Source organism: Protopterus annectens, chromosome 6.part0 (genome assembly GCF_019279795.1).
Source record: "Protopterus annectens isolate FY-2018-M chromosome 6.part0, PAN1.0, whole genome shotgun sequence".
In the NCBI taxonomy this organism is placed as follows: domain Eukaryota; kingdom Metazoa; phylum Chordata; order Ceratodontiformes; family Protopteridae; genus Protopterus; species Protopterus annectens.
This window is the reverse complement of record NC_056737.1, coordinates 1,625,568,651-1,625,589,365: the sequence shown is the minus strand read 5'-3', so window position 1 is coordinate 1,625,589,365 and position 20,715 is coordinate 1,625,568,651. Positions and strand designations below refer to the sequence as shown.

Here is a 20,715-nt window from a genome sequence, read left to right as displayed (position 1 = left end):
GTTAAACAAAACCTTCCAGATCTCTATCATTTTTTTCCCTCCTAGCTTCCAAAAGTACACAGGAATACCATCTACCCCTGGGGATTTTCCTCTTGATTGGTTATACATCATCATTTTTATCTCATCTCCTCCTATCATATTAGTAATTGAGCCTCACCTACCTTTTAACTTTGGCATATTTAATTTTTACATAAACATTTCCATTTGTACCATTTCTTGATCTCCATATTTCTCTGCTTTACACAGACATTCATAAACTTTCCAAAATATTATTAGTACCTCTACAGGATCTCTTATCTTCCTTGTTATAGGCTTCCAAAGCTTGGTGACAACCCCTTCTATTTTTTGTTGACTGAGTCGTTGAGCTAAAAGATTTTGTGCTCTGGCATTATTATCAAACAACAGTTGCTTAACAACAATCTTTCTAAACTCATGCATATTATTGAGGTAATCTTTTATTTTCTGCTTAGCACTCTGCAATTGCTCCTCTTCTTGTTCTGTGAGGTTCCACCATTCTGCAGTACTTTCATTAGTCCCTCTAAATAACTGTTGTTGCTTCTTAACCATATCTCTCTTTCACTTCCACCATATTTTTAAACTCCACTTTAATTTTGTTCCACTCCTTAACTATATATTTTCAGAAAAAAATTCTGTCTTCTCTAATAACTCCTGAATAATTTCCACTATCCATTCCTTAAATTTCACTCTTTTCAACAGATAGGTGGGAAAGCACAACTGTCTCATTTTTATTTCATTACCATGCATTTTTATTCCAGTTATTATTGGTGCATGATCTGAAATAGCCTTTGGATGTGTATCAAAACTTTGTCTTGCCTAGCCCAGTTTTTTATCTTGGGGAATAATATGTATATTCACTCCGAACTTCAACTACTGAATTCACATCTTCCATTCCAAATATTTTTATAAATGTCTTCAAAAATCTACCCCCCTTTATTATATTTTTCCTTCTGGGTACCTAAGACACATTTTCCCTGTTGCAAATCAAATGCCATTCCTCATCTTTAAGTAAAATTCCCTGCTTAAAACTGATTATTCCTCCAGAATTTTCTTAAGCTCCATTATAGCAGTTTTAGATGAAGTATGAATACATACCAGTGTAATCTTCCTTCCTTGCATGTGGCCAATAAGTACTACATTTGTTTGAACTGAGGTGGGCTAACAGCCACAACTCTGAGCTGAAAAACCAAATGAATAGAGGCTTCGGAGCTTCCCAAAAACCTTAACTTGCCTGCTTTTTTACTTACTTATACCATTTACTACACTTTTTGTCTGCAGCCTACTTTTTCTACTGTATTTATATACTGTGTACTAAACGGCACTGTTATACTGAAATTGTCTGCCTTGCTGTGCCTGTTAAATCATATTTTACTGCCATTTTCACTGTTTCCTAAGCTTTTTTGCTATTTTCATTGCTTGTTAAGTATTTGCTGGTACATTTCACTGTTGTAAAGTAAATCTGTTCTGCTTGATCTGGTTTTCCACCAAGCAGTGCTAAAATAACTGAGTTGTTAGCTGTATAAAACATTGTTTTGAGTCTCCTTGCTGATTTTCTGCTGTTTTAAACATTTTGAGTGTCTCTCTGCTTTGTTAAACATTCTCTAGTGGTTCCAGCCAAAGCTAGGGTAGCTAGTAGCAGTAGCATAGTCCAGATACAGGTTTACTGCATCTGGGTCTGTTTGTTTGTAGTGGCTGTTTGTTCTGAGCACATTTTCCAGGCCATCTTGGATTAGAAGGGTCTCTTCTGCACTCCTGTGAGAGAATTGTGCTGACTGGCTCCTCTCTGGTGAAGGGTGGCTAGGTCTAGGGATTGGAGGAAGCATCCTGATTGGCCTTTTAACCTTTTTTTTTTAATTTTTTTCAAGTTCTTAGCTTCTGGCATTTAAGCCCTGCTTTGAGCATGAGCACATAGTGCAGCACCATGCAGTGCTGTGTAACGGTGCACTATAGTCAGACAGACAAATTCAACAATTTTCCCTTACATACAGCTATAGCTCATTTGTGTAGCCCTCATCCTTAATACATTTCAGGTCAAAGAAATACTGCTATGAACTGTAACCTACTAACCACAAGCAAAAAATCCTAGGTATAATTTCCATTCCACTGAGCACCTTCCTATCAGTCTTCAAAACTTCCTGTCCATCTGTCTAATCTGCCCCCCATATCTGATCACATTAGTCTACTCCCCATTTCCAATCGCATTAATTTACCTAGCATTATGTATGGACAGTTTCTCCAGCCAGCCTGGTCGACATGGGCATCCTGAGGCAATGTAGCATTTTCCTCGTGTACACATACAACCCACTTCTTCTAGTTCATACAAGTTTAATATGTGTGAGATGCATTTATATCAAGAACCTAGAATCCAGGCTCTCTCACTCACCAGTCAGTGCATCTGACAATAAGCGGGTTGTCACCATGGACAGCTTACCTCCCACACCAACCAAACCAACAACATATAAACCTATATATACAGAGGTCCTTACCAGAAGCTTACCTAAACAACAGCAATCTGCCAAACACAAGCATGACTCAAATAATACATCACCTGCAGAACATAGTACATAACGCATCTCACAGAGTCTCACCAGACAAGTCCCTAAGGTGTAACACAAGGCATAACACAAAACCAAACATCTTAGTCATAGGTGATTCCATTGTGAGACACGCAGATGTCTCACTCACCAGGCTGGATAAGGAAAAGGTCATAGTCAGTTGATTGTCAAATGCCAAGATCCGCCACATCATGCAAGCACTCTGGTCTCTCAACAACAGGTACTGTTATGACTCTGTCATAGTCCATGTTGGTGTGAATGACTTCAGACAAACCTCACTCGACTATATGAAGAGAGTCATGATCGAGCTCTCAGATTGTGTGTCCCAGGCAGGTATGTCATTAGCCTTAAGCAGCATTTTACCTTCACCTAGGATGATGCCACAATACAAACAAAAAAGTATTGACTTCAGCAACTGGTTAAGTTTCTAGTGTCATTCAAAGGGGATCCAGTATCTATCAGCCTGGGACAATATGATCAATAGGCCTCAATGCTTTGCCAGAGATGGTCTTCACCTGTCATCCCTGGGATTTCGGTTACTGGCTAAGGCTCTTGCCACCCCCATAGTGCCTTTTTAGGCAATGTCACAGGAATAAAATTCCTAATGTAAAAATACCCTCTGAAAACAAACTTAAGGTTATCCTGCTAAATGCTATGAGTCTAAACCTGAAACTGCAGTCACTGGAAGCAGTCCTCACCTTGGAAGGCGCTCACATTTGTGTAGTCACAGAGACCTGGTTTAAAGCTGAGGAGAGCAACCAAAGGAGTGAAAACTAAAAGAGGTGGTGTATCATTATTCATTAAAGATAAACACACCTCTAGACTGGTTATTCAACATGACTCTCTGGAATTTCTCCAGGTACAACTGACTGTTGGAATGACTCCTCTCCAAGTCATTGTTAGCTATGAATCAGGCCATCCACTTAGTCTACTTGGATCTACTTGAGTCAATCAAGATACAATCAAACACCCTGGTTTTGGGTGACTTTAATTACCCATTTGACTGGGTAAATTATACATGTTCAGACTCACTTGCCCAAAGGTTCCTGGATTTCATTAACTCCAATGCCCTGGATCAGCTGGTTGACATCCCCACAAGGGGCTCAAATATCTTGCATCTGGTGCTCACCAACATGGGGTATTGTTACTCCACACACAGTGTGCAGCCCTCCCTGGTGAGATCTGATCACAAATCAATCTCGCTACAAGTGACTATAACATCAGACCCACCCTTAGCAACAACTAGACTAAAACGCTTCTCCAAGGCCAATTACAACTGCTTAAGAGATGGCACAAAAAGCTTCATTGCCCCTCACCCCACAGAAGGAATGGACAGCTATGCTGGGTTATACACCAAAGCTCTATACAAGCATCTGTACAAATGCATTGACTCTGTCATACCTGATAGGATAAAAGGTGGTGTATCATTATTCATTAAAGATAAACAAACACAAAACCAAACATCTTAGTCATAGGTGATTCCATTGTGAGACACACAGATGTCTCACTCACCAGGCTGGATAAGGAAAAGGTCATAGTCAGTTGATTGTCAAATGCCAAGATCCGCCACATCATGCAAGCACTCCGGTCTCTCAACAACAGGTACTGTTATGACTCAGGATGCCCATGTCGACCAGGCTGGCTGGAGAAACTGTGGTGGACATCTACCATAAACATACTAGACAATAAGAGGAAGAAATTGCTATCTAAGAGTAGGAGTGCATGGTCCCTGAACTGGGAACACTCCCTCCTCAACTTAAACAAACAAATGAGATTTCTGGTTAACTATGAATCCAAATTGGCTTCCCAGACTAAGGACAAGCATAAAGCATTTTTCAGTTACAACTGTAACCTCAAAGGTAAGTCCCAGATATGTGCAGAACTTGCAGTTAATGGCACTACATATACAGAGCCTGTGGATATAGTAAACCTGCTGGCTAACAGGTTCAGTGAAAACATCACTCCCCTGTCCCCACCATTCATACCCAAAACATCCCCACCTCCTGTACACCACCTAGTATCTCCAAGAAGCAGGTCTTAAGCACCCTTTCCAAGACCAAAACACAGCCTCCATGGGACCAGATAATGTTCCAGGCTGTGTAGTACATTTGTTAAAACAGGAATTAGCAATGCCCCTGGGTACTGTTTTCGATCACAGCCTTAGCACTGGCTTCATCCTAGTGGTATGGAAAACAGCTACTGCCATCTCTTTGCACAAACGAGGTGCATCTACTGGCCCTGGGAACTGTAGACCCATTAGCCTGACCAGCCTTATCTTTAAAGCCATGGCGTATACTATCACGGACCTCATCAACAAAGATACAGGAAATCTCCAAACACTTGATCCCACCCAGTCTAGCTTTGTCAAGTGGAGGTCATGCCTGTTAAACTTGGTGGACTTCTATGAGACAGTCACTAAAGCCCTAGACAAGGGCAGATCTCTGCATACAGCCTACCTGGACCTGGCCAAGGGCTTTGACAACTCCCCACTCAGGCATCATTGACAAACTCACCCAGTTGTGTATCAACCCTTATACTGTCAGGTGGGTTGCAAATTGGCTTACTGACAGAACTCACAGTCAAAATAGGGAACTCCACTTCCCCCATTAGACCCGTAACCAGTGGTGTTACACAGGGATCAGTACTGGGACTCCTACTGTTTGGAATCTACTTCTCTGATGTGCAAGCTAAAACTAAAGTCTGTGGCTGACAAAATCTACTGACAACAGCAAACTTGGAGCAGTCATTGATTCCCCCCAATTATGTCAACACCCTGCAAGAGGGACCTACGCAGACTAATGATTGGTGCCAAAGCCATTGTCTAAAACTTAATGCAAAAAAATGCATTATCATCCCTTTTGGCAAGGGTGATGGATGTGCCTGCAAACTACCACATCAATAACACACTAAGCATGCAGTCAGTGGTGAGAGACCTGGCACATGTTTTTAGCAACCTTGCCTTCGATCACCATGTCTCCACAGTGGTAAGAAGGGCATTTTACATTGGTCATCTCATAAGTAAGGGCATTGCCTCCAGAAAAAAGGAGGTTATAGCTCCCCCTGTACTCCTCCCTCATCAGGCCAATAATAGAATATAACATCTCCTTTGGTATGTACCTGTCCAAGCACTTATAGCAATTGGAGAGACCACAAAGGTTCCTTACAAAGAAAATTCAGGGTCTTCAGCACCTGTCATATGTGGACAGACTGAAAAAGAAGTTATGTCTTACCATAACGTTCCACCTGTGTTGTCGATCTTCATTAATCCTGGACTGTGGGGCTCGGTTCCAAGCCTTGGAACTGACTCAGCAGTTTACTTCAGCTCGCGCCTTCCAAACTCTCGAGTCAGGCTCTACCCATAATGCTCCTCTTAAAATTACCTCAGATCGAGTTTGCCCAATATAGCGGCAGACAGACAAGCAGAAATTATATACTAATGATAATAGACATAATAGTCAAGAGACCAGCTATGTGTCTGTAATATGAAGCCAGCCATGGAAAAGTTGATCCACTAAGAGTCTCAGGTTGGGGAAGGAGGGGGAGAGATGTCAAGGATTAGTGAAGATCGACAACACAGATGGAACATTATGGTAAGACATAACTTCTTTATCTGATGTTGTCATAGGGTCATAGACTAATCTATGAACCTATGATGTTGTCAATCTTCACTCAGTCCTCGACTGTGGGACAGAGACCCCAGCTACTTATTCTTGGGAGGTCACAGGAAGAATATTCCTAAGCACCACTGAACCAAATGATGCCTGTACCCTCGAGACCTGATCCAGTTTGTTGTTGTTGTTGTTGTGTCTTTCGGCTTTTCTGTAATGAGTGATAAAAGTATGTGGAGAAGACCAAGTGGCTGCTGCACAAATATTATCCAAGGATGCTCTGGCATGAAAAACTGCAAACGTTGCCACTGCTTTGGCTGAATGGTCTTTAACTGGGTGTGGAAGTTGTAAGCCCTTTCAACTGACAAAAGTAATACAGTCTCTAAGCCTCTTTGCCAAGGTAACCTTTGAAACTGGACTAGCTAGAGACAGAAAAGAAAATGCAACAAATAATTGGCCAGATTTTTCTGAAATTCTTTGTTCTGTGAAGGTAAAAACATAGTTGTCTGTGGACATCTAGCAAATGAAGGGAATACTCCCATTTATTGGTAAAATTATGGAAGAAGACTGGCAATTAAAGTGTCTGATTTATGTTAGCTTCTGAAACCACCTTTGGTAAAAAGGATGGATTGGTCCTAAGTGCAACCCTATCCTTGTGTAATGTTAAGTATGGAGCAAAAACTTTATCCCTCTGTCCCACCATCAATAAATCAGAACATCCCCAGCACCTGCCCCCTCCCCTTCTCCTAATATCTAGGGAAAAGGTCATCATTGCTCTCTCAAAGTCAAAACAGCAGCCTCCGTGGGACCCAATAACATCCCAAACTGCATCCTATGTGAACCCAGGCAGAAACTTGCAGCACCATTAGGCACCCTATTCAACCAAAGCCTGAGTACCGGCTTCATCCCAGATGAGTGGAGGACAGCCACTGTAATCTCTTTACACGAAGGTGCAGCATCCACCGATCTGTGAAATTATAGACCCATCAGCCTAACTAGCCTGATCTATAAGGCCATGGAATGGATTATCATGGATCATTAACAAGGACATTGGCAACCTCCAAACACTTGATCCCACACAGTTTGGCGTTGTCAAGAGGTCACGTCTGCTAAATTTGGTTGACTTCTTTGAGACAGTCACCAAAGCCATGGATGAGGGGAAGACAGTGTACACCACCTACCTTGACCTGGCCAAAGCCTTTAACACTATTCCCCACTTGGGCATAATAGATAAACTCTCTCAACTAGGCATCAATCCATATGTTACCAGATGGGCAGCAAACTGGCTTACTGACAGAACCCATGTAGTCAAAATACAGGAAGCCACCTCAAGCAGCAGACCCGTAATAAGTGGTGTACCCCAGGGTTCAGTCTCGGGGCCTCTGTTATTTGGGATACACTTTTCTGAGGTGCAGGCCAAATCCAGTGAGCTATGACTGACGACATTTGCAGAGGACTTTGAAGCTGGGTGCTGTCATCAATTTCCCTAGTGATGTGGATCTCCTCCAAGAGGGTCTCACTCAGACAAATGACTGGTGTCAGAAACATGGCCTCAAATTGAATAAAAAAAAATGCATCATCATTCCCTTTGAGGAGAGTGACGTCCTCACAAATTATCACATTAATAACAATGTCCTAAACATGCAATCAGTCGTGAGGGATTTGAGCACCCAGGTTGATAGCAACCTGAGTTTTGACCACCATGTTGCTTCCATTGTATGGAAAGCCTTCTACATAGCCTGCCTCATAAGTAAGGGTATCTCAGCCAAGGACAAGGAAGTCATATCCTTGTATTCTTCCCTTATAAGGCCCATTATTGAGTACAATGCTCCTTTCAGCATGTACCTAGCAAAGCACATGCAGCAGCTGGAGAGACCACAGAGGTTCCTCACCAGGAGAATCCAGGGCTTCAAACATCTACCATACACAGGCTAAAAGCCCTATCCCTCTACTCAGTATCATAGAGACTCCTCAGAGGTGACCTCTGTCTGGCATACAAGGTGATCATGGACCGCACCTTGATGGGACTGCTGTATATCCGCAAGTCAAGCTCCACTCGACTAACCTGCACGTGTGGCCTCAAACTGGTCTGTGACATCAACAAGACTTGTTGGCAGGACAGATTTGTGTCCCAGAGACTCCCCCAATCTATGGAATAGAATCCCTCTCCACATCAAGCAGAGTGCCTCTTTACCTCTTTTTAAGTGCAACCTGGATAACTGGATGGGAAACAGAAAATATACCCCTGGGATTCCACCCATGCCACTGCTGGACAGGGGCATGATTTGTCTAAATATGGGCTAAATTCTTGGCTAGGCTTATAAGGGCCTCAGGGCTAATAGCCTAGTAACCTCCTATGAACGTTTGCAGGATAAGGCCTGAAGTTCAGATACTCTTCTGGCAGATATAACAGCCGGGTCTATATTAAATCACTGAACGCTTATAAAAGCGAACGTTGATTGATTTACCCTATGTAAGCGAAAGCTTGCAATTGTCAAAGTGTCAGAACAGCGATTTTTTTCTAAGGGAAAAAAATCACTGTTCCAACAAAAAAAAAAAGCCAGTCATCGAGGTATGGAAAAACTCAACACCTCTGTACATCTCTAGGCATAACAACAAATTTTGAAAAGTCAAGCCTACAACCTTCTCAGCAGTTAGACTTCATTGGAGTATGATACTGAGTAGAGGGATAGGGCTTTCAGCCTATCTGTGTATGGTAGATGTTTGAAGCCCTGGATTCTCCTGGTGAGGAACCTCTGTGGTCTCTCCATTTTTTTTTTTTACATTGTTATTGCTTATGCTTGGAGCTTTTCTCCCTGGGCCTCTACTGAAAATGGACATGTATCCAGTTAGACTAGCCCGGTCAACAAATGTAAAATAAAAAAATAAAATAAATAATTTCAAACATTACATTAAGTAGGGAGCTTTGCCCCTCACACTCCCCTACTTAAATATACCAACTCCAAGACCACACTACAGTGCCGAAAATGGCAAAGTACCGAAGCAGCACTAATTTTGCTGGCACTCTGTTGTTTCTTAGAATTTGACAGACTTGGAATATGATGCACTGTAGTCTTTCTGGATAAAGAAAAGTGATTCATGTGACAGTGTCTAAGTGGGCTCCAATGAAGTCTAACTGCTGAGAAGGTTGTAGGCTTGACTTTTCGAAATTTGTTGTTATGCCTAGAGATGTACAGAGGTGTAGAGTGTAATCTCTTGCCCGTTCTGACGCCTGGTGGTAGCAGTAAGGAGCCAGTCGTCGAGGTATGGAAAAACTCAAAAGCTCTGCAGTCTGAGATAAGCTGCAACCACTGCCATGCATTTAGTGAACACCCTGGGGGCTGTGGTGAGTTCAAAGGGCAGTGCACTGAAATGGAAATGACTGGCTCCCAACCAGAAGCGCAGAAACCTCCTGGAGTCTTTGTCCAATTTTATATGATAATAGGCATCCTGGAGGTCTACCAGGCACATCCAATCACCTTTTTCCAAGAATGGAAATATCAACTGTACCAAGAACATCCACAATTTGGTTTCCTGAACTGCCGTGCTGAATTGGCTGAGATCCAAGATGGATCTCCATTCCCCTGTTTTTTTTTAGGCACTAAAGAGAACCTCGAGTAAAACCTGGATCCTGTTTGATCTGGTGTTACTTTCTGGATGACTTTTGTCTAGTAGTTTTTGAATTTCTATGACTGCTACTTCTCTTTGACTGTGTGGAACATCCAGGAGTTTTTTTCTGGGTTACTGGGGGGTAATGGTTGTGGAATTTGGTAACCTCTGGATATTATTCCCTGCATCCATTTGTCTGTACTTAATATTTGCCAGGCAGATTGGTGCAAAGAGAGTCATCCCCTGACTGCCTCCAGAAGAGGGCAATCAGGCCCCCATTCAGGGATGCTGATAGGAAGTACCAGAGAAAGTTTCTCTGGACCCCTGGTTTTATGGTCCATTTCTGCCTCTGGGTAGCGTATTCCATTACTTTCCCCTGTGCCCTGGGGAAAGTCTTTACCGCGTAAATCCTGTAAAGGCCATTTGGATTTTTTAAACCATAGTCTTCCACTTCTCTGAATCCCAGAGTAAGGCCACTGAGGAGTGGAGAAACGTATACCAATGGCAGAAAGGGTTTTGCCAGCTTTCTCACATCTGGCTAAAGTGTCTTTTACCTTGAGACCAAAAAGAGTAGATCCATCAAATGAAGCATTGACAAATGATGCTTTAAATGGCTCCGCAAAGTCACACAAGTGCATCCAGGAGTGCCTTCTAATGGCTATGCCTGAACCTGCTGCTCTAGTTGTCCCTTCAGCTGCATGAGCAATCAGCCTCATGGACAAGTTAGAAAGCGCATCAAGGATTGCTAGCTGAGAGGTAACTTTGTCCCGAAGCCCTTCAGCCACTGCTCTGGAGAGGGTATCGAAAGCTACTTTATCAGACCCCTCTGCAATCTTGTAAAGTGCACCATATAATTCAGGGATCTAAGGGCGAAGGTCGGTGAAGCATAAACGCACTTCCCAAACCTATCCAAAGTCCTAGACTCCTTGTTAGGAGGATGGATAGACGTAATTTCTTCAGCATGTTCTTTCTTCATGGCTGCAGCTATCACCATGGCATTAACAGATATGCCTTTAGACCAGTGTGGCTCATCCTTGGGGCTGACAGAATATGATCAGGCCTCTTGGGGATCGGCTGAAAGGAGTTGGGCATCTCCCATGCCTGCTGAGTGATCAATTTAATGAGATCATCAGCGGGTGGAGAGATCCAAGAAGTAGAGTGTTGAGCAAGAAATGCCTGGATGGAAGACCAGCCACCCCTCTGTTTCAGGATTTCTAGGATGTCCCCAAAGTAATCATTATCAGGGGGTGACCTAGGGGAACCTTTCCCTTCATCAAAACCGGTATTTTCGGTGAAAGACTCCTCCAAGGAGTCTAAGTGCTTCCTTTTGCACTTCTTCTTCACAGGTACTTCCTCAAGGGGATGCTCTGGGGAAGTGTCCAAAGAAGTAACCACCAAAGTGGGTCTATCCTGGGACTTTTGTGCCCTTTGTCTTAGGAAGGATGGCAGGTCAGGTTGAGGGGATATAGAAACTTGTCCCAACAGAGATGGCAAAGATCGAGTCCCCAGTGGACAAAGCCTTCTCCATGATCCAGAAGGTCGGCCCCCATAGAAGGATGGGAGCCTGGAACCGGGGTCACACCCCACACTGAGCAGGTGACCCCTGAAACAGAAGCCTGGGTCGATCCTACAAAGGCCAAGGCACCAAAGGACATGGACAGTTTTGAAGTTAAGCAAACTTACCCCTGCACCTTGGACCTGGCCAGAGAGTAGACTCCAGGAGGCCACCGATGCTGAAAGCCCAGAGGCGCTCAAGGCAGCTCTCAGTACTGGAGAAGAGGATGCTACTGGAGCAGAGACAGTCAATGCTGGGAGTGTCAGAACCGTGGTCTCCAATAACTCAATAGGAGTTGGTGGAGGAGTAACAGGTGGTGTCATATATAGGCTGGTTCCAACACCAGAATGGCTAGGAACTGAGGACAATCCCCTCACAGTCAGGAGCTGATCCAGCAGTCTCACAATGATGGCTTCCAAGAGACTCTTAGTGGATCGAATTGAGGCAGTAGAAGGAGACCTAGGGGGTTTCACTTCGAGGAAAGGGCTTGGTGGTCTGTCCTTAAAAGGGTCAACAGATGGTGAATATTTTGTCCTTGGGAACATAGGCAGCTCAGACTGTTCCGGCACAGATATCTCTGTGGGTGCCGAGGAAGTTGCTGTTGGCTCCAACAATTTTGTAGGTACACAGTCAGATATACCTTTCAGTGCTGAAGAACTCTTTGCACCGGAGGTCTTCTAGAAACCTTCTTGAATGATTCCGCAGTACTTGGAAGTGAAGAAGGTCTCTTCTTACTAGTGGAAGAAGAGGATGATGAAGAGCTGGCTTCAGTTCTAGACCCAGAAATAGCCTCTTCAAAATCAGATTTTAAAAGTCCCTTAAGTATTAATTTGTTCTTACATTCAGTAAGTTTACAGGTAGAAAGACCATGAGAAATTGAGCAATTTTCTTGTAAGTGGACTTTCCCCAAACAATTGATACAAAGGGTATGCCCATCAGAGTTGGGCATTTTACCCTGGCGTTTCTGACACCTTTTAAATCCAGAGGTGCCTTTAGAGGATTTAACTGGAGAAACTTGTTTTCAGCCATAACGGTAACAGTCTCACAGACACAGTTTGGCAGAAAAGTATATAGAAACAGAGATTTTTTTTAAAGAGAACAAGAAAGAAAAAGAGTAGGAAATACCAACAACGGTAAGTAAGATATACCTTAACAAGGTAAGGGATGGGTCAACAATGGTGCTTGAAGAAACTACCAACAGTAGTATAGAAAGTGGTAAAAATACACACACACGCTAAGGAGAAGCTAAAAGAGAGGAGCGAGTAGACAGTAAGAGAGCTATTAGGAAGGGAAATACAGAAAAATATTCAAAAAGAGATTTTAAATAATAAAACTTAGTTTACAATAAACCAAGGCTCGAGAGATGGTTGAATGCATCTGACACCCGAAGCAGCAAATGAGATCTCAGGTAATTTTGAGAGGAGCATTATGAGTAGAGCCTGGCTCAATAGTTTGGAAAGCATGAGCTGAAGTAAATGGCCGAGTCAGTTCCGAGGCTCAAAACCGAGCCCCACAGTCAAGAATTGAGTAAAGACTGACAACATCAAATTTACTGTTACTTTATATAGTGTCATACAGACTTCTCAAAGGAGACTAGTGCCTCACATATAAAGTTAACACTGACCCTGCCTTAATGGAAATGCTGCAAATTTGCAAGTCTAATGGCACATGGTTCACTAGTTCTAGGGACCTTAACCTGGTATGTGACAGCAACAGAACCTGCTGGAGGGACAGATTTTTCTCCCAGCGGATACCTCAGCTCTGGAACAGGCTTCTAATTCGTGTTGAACAGAGCCCCTAATTGACCCTACTTAAGTGTAATTTGGATGATTGGATGGGTAACCAGAAATTCACCACAGGGATTCCACCTGTCTCTCTCTTGGACAGGGGCAGTAGGTGGTGATATTAGTGGCTGCGTCAGACAAAGACAGACACTCTTGGAGCAAGGGTTAAACTTGGCTAGGCTTGTCAGGGCCACAGGGCCATTAAACTAGTAATCTCTTATGATCCTATGATCTTACATAGCTGCCATTATCTTTTTTATGCTCTTCTATCATTATTGGAGTCTCTCTTGCAATTAATATAAGTACTCCTCTTTTCCTTTGTCCCAGGTATTCCCCCGAATAATTGTCCTGAAAACCTTTCTTTATCAGACACACATGCTCAGTTCTTTCCAAATATGTCTCCTGTAGCATATCTATTTGAACTCTACATTTTTAATATAGTTCATTACTCTTTCTTTTTTGTACATGCGAGACCATTAACATTTACAGATAATACTGAAAGGCTCATTATGTTAAAAAGTTATTACTCCCACCTCTTATCTGTAATTTTTTTTGTTAAGTATCTAGTACCAGCTTTTATGTTACATGCACACACTAATGTGTGGGAGGCTGACATTTTATACAATTGTTTCTTCTCATATCCATTTGAGCCTATGTCACATCTTACAAAACTTTTTGTTTTACTGAAAGCCTTCAACCAAAAAAGAACAAAAAAAAAACAAGTACACCCCCAATACACCCCAAAACCTATTAACTTAATATTAACACACAAAAATATGTACATCTACAAATACTGAAGTTTTACCTTCCTAATAGGAACAATTATCCCAAACTGACAACCACACTCTTATAGAGTTGGGTTAACCTAAAAGGAAGGTTATCCATGCTATGACACGTGGTATAACCTGTGCTTCCACTAAATGCTGTCTGGTTTTGTCTTATCTTTATAGCTCTCCCAGAATGAGAAAACACTTGAATGCTTTCAGAAAATATCTCCTAACCATTGAAAGAGAGTAATTAAAATAAAGAAGTATTCTGTTTTTGCTATTTATCAGATTGTCTCCATAGAGATATGAGAACCAGATTCTACAGGGTTGCTTCTACAAGTATTTATTTGCTAAAGAAGAGTGTTATTATATTCATTTTTTATTTCTTTGCTTTCTCTTAGATTTTGTTACTAGGTAAAGCCAAGAGGTTTAATCCACTTGTTCCCCTATGCAAGAATGAGGAAAAAGCACATAATTTCTTTTAAACAGACTGTTTATATTGCAGTGCCTATATTTCTTAAAACTGAACAAGGAAAAAGAAAAAAAAACTGGGGCACCTGTATATTTTAGTATCCCCATTACAAACAAAAATAACTGAGAAAACTTTATAACATGCAGATATCATACCTTATACAAATATTACTGCTAAGAACAAATTTTTTTTTTACTTACAGTTAACTCTTTCCCTCCTCTTCCCCTCTCCTAAGTGTTCCTTCAAACATGAATGACATGAAGTAGGGCATATAATTTAGAGTCCCCTACAAGTTTAAAAAAAAGTCAGGAAAACCCAATATTTCCAGGTTTTCTTGTTCTGTCAATTTTCACAGATATAATTAATGCTTTATAGTGTCACATTTATTTGTCAATTTCCTAGTTGCTGATTTTATTCCTCTTTATCTCTATCTCCCAAATCCAGTCTCTGCTTCCTTTCCAACATACTCTTGGTTCCTCTAATCAACTCGTGTGCATTCTTCTGTCGCTCAAGCATTTTCTGTTGAAACACTGGAAAAGGTTTCACTGGCGCAATCTCTCTGCGGTCTTTATTACCAGAACAACAAGAATCAAGCTATATTAGGAACCTGGGTGGAAACTCCCAGATATGCTCAGAATTAGTCCAAAATGATACAAAAATCACTGAACTGGAACACATTGCTAACATATTATTGGCAGGTCTGAGAGTGCAACTTCACCCCCTCTCCCCCAAAGGAGAGATAACTATCCTAGCCGAAAGTGTAGCCTCCCCGGACATCTCAAAAATAAGGTGAAAGCTGCTCTCTCTCTAAAAAAAAAACACGCATCAATGGACCGGATGGTGTCCCCCGCAAATGGCCACTACACGCTAAAAAATGAGGAATTAAACTCCGCATACAAGGAGCTTGGTAATCTCAGTCCTTACAAGGAACATGCTGCCCACTCCAGTGGCACTCCATGCGGGGCTGTGCCCACACGTGCCCCTAGGGTGTGCCTCAAATAGACATAATTACCACCCCCAAGGATGTTCAACAAGTCTGATGGGGGCTAGGGGAGAGGATCATAATGGAGCTCATAAACAAAGATATAGGGAACTTTATAGGGGAAGACAGTGCATTTGTTTCAAGCTGAAGGCTTCACAAAGGGTCTTGAATGCCTTTGATGATGTTCGACTTCTTCAAGACCAGGCACCTTGGAAGGGAAAGGCAGTCCATACAGCCTACCTTGTCGTGTCCTGTGCAGCACAAGTGTACCCCAACACCCCCAGAAAACTTACCAACTTAAATGTAAACCTAATGAATAGGTCACAAGTTGCAAGATGGGTTAAGGACTCAGACCCACCGGGTATGTAGCAGGGCGCCATGTCAGACTCCAAGCCGGGTCACAAGTGGTGGTGTCCCACAGGGCTCGGGTCCTGGAGGACTTTCTAGGCAAGTGCATCTCAGGAAGTCTGCACAAACAGGGGAATACGGGAGTGGGACTTTGTTGCAGAAGTCCTGCAAATCAGGGTGGAAGTGGAAGGATATATGGATGCCCGGACCAGTCAAACAAAAAAGACGGACATATACGTGAGGTCCAAGTTTAAGCTACCTAAATGGCCAAGCAAATAATCACATAAAAGGTATAGTCAGGTAAGGGGACCTCCAGACCCAGGGTGGCAGGTACCAAGTATACACACACCTGGGGACCCAGGAAGACAGACCCATTCGGGACCCACAGACCCATTTAGTGGCTCACATTGCTAAAGTGGTGTTGACCCCAGTACTAAGAATTTCACCACACCCAGATGGATCAAGGAAATTCAGATCATCTGCTTTCTAGGTGAGTAATACCAATCTTATGCACCCCTACTCGGCATGCCCGAATCTCCAGTATAATGTCGACAACTGCCCAGATCTCAGAAATCTGCTGCAGATTCAGAGTTCACGAACTCCATTCACCACCAAAATATGTCAGCTCCAGAATCAGACATGCGCTATGCTGCCAGAGGCCAGAAACTCCTGCTCCTTCAGTCAAAGGCCATGGCCAAATTGCCAAGGTCACACCATCCAGGGAAGCAAATAACACTCAAGAACATCTATTAAATCCACGCTCCCCCCCAGAAAAAATCAGCATCTCCATAAAACCCTAGCACAAATAATAAAATCCTGACAGGAGAGACTAATTCATTCATAGAAAGATCTCTGTGCTGTGAATAAAACTCCGGGTCCACATGGAGGAGGCACCCGGTCTCATTGGAGCAGAGAACTGCAGAAAGGGGTTCAAGAGAATGGGTGACCTTAGGACAGAGATCCCTGGCTTACCTGGGCATCACAACCTAAACAAATGGGGACAGACTAAATTGTACAGTATGGGAGGGGCATTTTGAAACCTAAGTGCATGTAGTATAATCAGAATATTCTTCTGTTTCACAGCTCACTTTTTTTTGGACAAGCTTTTGTATTTCCTCCTTAGCATGTTCTGCATCGAAAAATTATTTTGTTCCTCCAGGAAAGAATATTCAGAAGACAGCTGGATATAGCAGTTTGAATCTCATGCCTACTTCTCAACATTCTCTGATTAGTGGAATAAATGTACTCCTCTTCTGCCTGATATACAGTGAGTAATCATTTTTTACGAGCACTCAGCTGTGTCCCACTTTTAGTACTTGTCCTTTTGCCACAGTGTTGTCAGAGTCATCTCCTTCTGCTGGTAGGATTGCATCTTTGCTATTAAAGGCTTAGGTTGCTTTTTCATGGCCAGGTTTGGAGCATACACATGATCGATGTGTTTTGTCAATTAACTCCTCCTGCTATGGAATACCAGTCCAATCTGCTCCTTCCAGCTTCTCTGGTACAGCAGAAAATCTCAGTGTTTCCCTGCATGCTCTATCCTCTAATTCTATTCTTTTTTGAAACATCACTTCTTAAGCAGTCTCATCTTCAGCAAGGCCTTTCTTCATTCCAGCCTCTGATTTTTCCAGTTTTATTGCCTCATCTACATACCTGTTTAAAGCTTCTTCCCTTTTATCCAGCCTTTTGTTATTTGAGTTGATATACTCAATCAGTGTTTCATTTATTTCAAGTCAGCTCTGAGTACATTTGACTTATGTTTTCCTCTAAGTTAATGGAAGTCATGTCTTGCACCAAAGCTGGAGCTTGCACTGCTTTTTGCTGAACAGCTAGAAACTTCTCCCCAATCAGTGTTTCTTCCTTACCTTTTGTTGTTGGTTTTTACAGGTTCACTGAATTTTTACCAGCATCCAGGTAGTGCACATACTAGCCACTTACTGAAATTTACCCAAAAAATGAGTTCACTGGCTCTCACTTCTGAGTTTCTGTTTTCAAACTGGTTGAGTTGAAATTAAGGTGTTACTCAATGTGCAGCCATCTTGGAAGCCCCCTTTAGGTTCTAAACTAGATTTTTATAAGTCACATTAAACACGGTAACTATTCAATTTGTAATATTTTATAAACAACTTATAATATCTCAGCAACCACGCAAGTTACACACATACTGTTTATAGCATTTTGTTCATCCAGATGAGAGGTTTCCTATCAGGCTTGAGCAGCTCTGTCTGTGCTACTTGGCTGTTCAAATGTTTAGAAAAGCATGGCATTTTTGACAATATAAATAAAAAGATGTACTTACCACAATATTCCATTTGTGTTGTCCAGCTTCATTTATCCTTGACATATGGGGTTCGGTTCTGAGCCTCAGGACCAACTCAACCATTAGTACAGCCCACGAGAACCAAAAAACAATCAAGCTTAAGTCCTACCCAGAATACTCCTCTACAAATTACCTCAGATCAAGTTTGCAGATAGACAGGACAGAAAAATAATCATAACAACACTTTTATGGAGACTATATCTGGTGTCATATATGAAAAAAATGAATAACTAGGACTAGAATTCATTCTACCATGAAGTCTGAATGGAAGGGGGATTGGGGGTGAAGAGTCAAGGATAAACGAAGATGGACAACACAGATGGAACGCTATGGTAAGTACATAACTTTTTTATTTGATGCTGTCAATCTTAATTTATTCCTTGACATATGGGACAGCTACTTTAGATATTGGGTTGACTCATGGAAGGATATTCCTTAGCACCATAGAACCAAAGATGCTCTTTCCCTTAGAGACCAAAGCCAATTTGTAATGAGTGATAAAGGTACAAATGGAAGCCCATGTCACAGCTGCACAAATATAATCCATGGAAGCCTTAGAATGAAACACTGATAAAGTAGCTAAGGCTCTAGAAGAGTATGCCCTGACTGGCCCAGGCAATTCAACTTTTCTCTTGTTGAAGATGAAGGATATACAATCTTTCAGCCATCTAGATAAGGTAACCTTGGATACTGACTTACTCATTCTGGTATTTGAAAAGGAAACAAACAGTTGTTCAGAGATATGTTTTCATGGAGAATAAAATATCATTCTGTTCCCACTGAAACAGAGGATTAATTCTGGATAAGGTTTCAGAAAAAGAATATGTTTCTAAGAAACTAAATGAAGAAACATCTTCTTCAGAATAAGAAGTCACCTTAGGAGAGAAATCAGAAAGTTATACCTCAAAATCATTTCTTCTTCAATATACTGGGGTCTCCAGAAAATGAAAAGTGTATTTTTGTCTTACCAGAAATAGAAGGGTCAAGAGTCTGAACTAAATCCTGAGCCAAGTCCAATAAATTACTCATGTCCAAAGTAACAGAGAAAGAAAAAGATAAACATTTAACTTCCTGCTTTTTGACAGGAATTTCTTTAGAAGAAGACCTATTCCTTTCAGTCAAATCATCCATGGGGTCCAGGCATCCCAGTCCAGTTAGGCAAAGAGGCATTCCCTGCTGTTTTCTCCAAGACAGTCAAGAGTGTCCCTCTCTTGCCCATCCAAGGGCATTCCAACAGTCACAAAGGAAATGCCTAACCCACAGTCCAGGCTGGGTGAATGGACTACATCAGAAGTAGTCAAGGTATAAGATTACTATATGAAGAACCAGAAATGGCCACTGCAGAGTGACCCATCTGCATCTGAGGTGAATTTTTAGCCTGTTAAAGAGGCAAGGGCTATTTGGAAATGTTCTCTTTTTTATGGTAGGAAGAAGGACGAACTGAGGAACCAGTAAGTCATTCCATGGTGAAGCCATAAATGACACTTGAAAACTCTGATAATACTGATGGCAGAGGTTGGTGAAATAAGTATTAAAAAGTAAATTTCTTCTACCAAAAAACATACTAACAAGCACTTTTAACATCTACTACAGCCCCCAGAAATAAATGAACTCAAGTTTTAATGAAGAAAAACTTAGCTTTTATAACTTTTTTCCACAAAAGTTAAGTCGCACTTCATAGTAAGAAGTGACTAAAAGTCACATGACAGACCATAAAAACACTTTTTTAGCTTTAAATAAGTTATTTCAACAAAATAAGTCACATTTCCATCACAAAAATAAAGTGTGGAGAACTGTTTGCTGAATGTCGATCCTTGAAAGCCCACAAGAGGAATGCTCGTCTATGTCAGAAAAGCCCTGGAGGGCTTGGCACCAAAACCATTGATTTTATCTAGCTCTGCTTGAGCTGATAAAGGTTCGGATCCATAGAAGGTGCTCTTAACTTTGGAAAGATAGCCTGATGTTATATTCTATTCAGGATATAACCCATATAGCTAGTAAAACTACTGTAGCAGTGATCAAATAATGAACATCAACAATAATAATTCTGGTCTTACTGTACAGTTTTTGTTCAGGCACAGAATATCCATTTTGCTGTTAATGTATATATAACATAGTATCACGATTTTAAATAATGTAATGCTTCAAACAGCAGAAAGCACATTAATGACTTAGCATGCAAATTTCTGATCAAATATTTTGGCTTATGTGTGAACAACAAAATGAGTATAACAATGTATTATAAATAATTCTAGAAAGGTGTTGTAAGACCTGACCGTGAAACTACATAAAGTGAAACTGCATAATGAAAATCACATTAACACTTACGTTATATCAATGTAGAGACATACCTGCTGTCCTCCTCTGATGGCTTTATGTACTTCTTCTGTCCAATATGTTTGTGAAACACAAAGAACCGTCTGGCCTGGCCATTCCCTTACCCAGTTTATACGTAAGGATTTGGGGTAGGCTTCAATTGCTTCACCAATAACCTTGGAAAAGCAAAGCACTGTTAGTCTCTTTAAAAAGAAAATACGGATATGAATGCTGAATTAACATAACTTAACACACAAAATCTGTGAGTTCTTCACAAATTAAATGCATTTATTAGTGTATTTATTAGCAAGGTCAGAAAGCTGATACAATGGGCTATGATTCATTATCCAGGCTCAAAGCCAAGTACTAAAAACTGCATAT

At 41.6% G+C, this 20,715-nt stretch overlaps 1 protein-coding gene across 1 annotated transcript in view; it reads right to left on the bottom strand.

Annotated features, from left to right (window-relative positions):
• DNAH7 (dynein axonemal heavy chain 7) overlaps positions 1 to 20,715 on the bottom strand; it is a 4,771,155-nt gene that overhangs the window by 2,792,591 nt on the left and 1,957,849 nt on the right. The window contains exon 18 of the mRNA XM_044073696.1: positions 20,370 to 20,510. Coding sequence (XP_043929631.1) covers positions 20,370 to 20,510 — 141 coding nt within the window. The remainder of the gene's footprint in view (positions 1 to 20,369; positions 20,511 to 20,715) is intronic.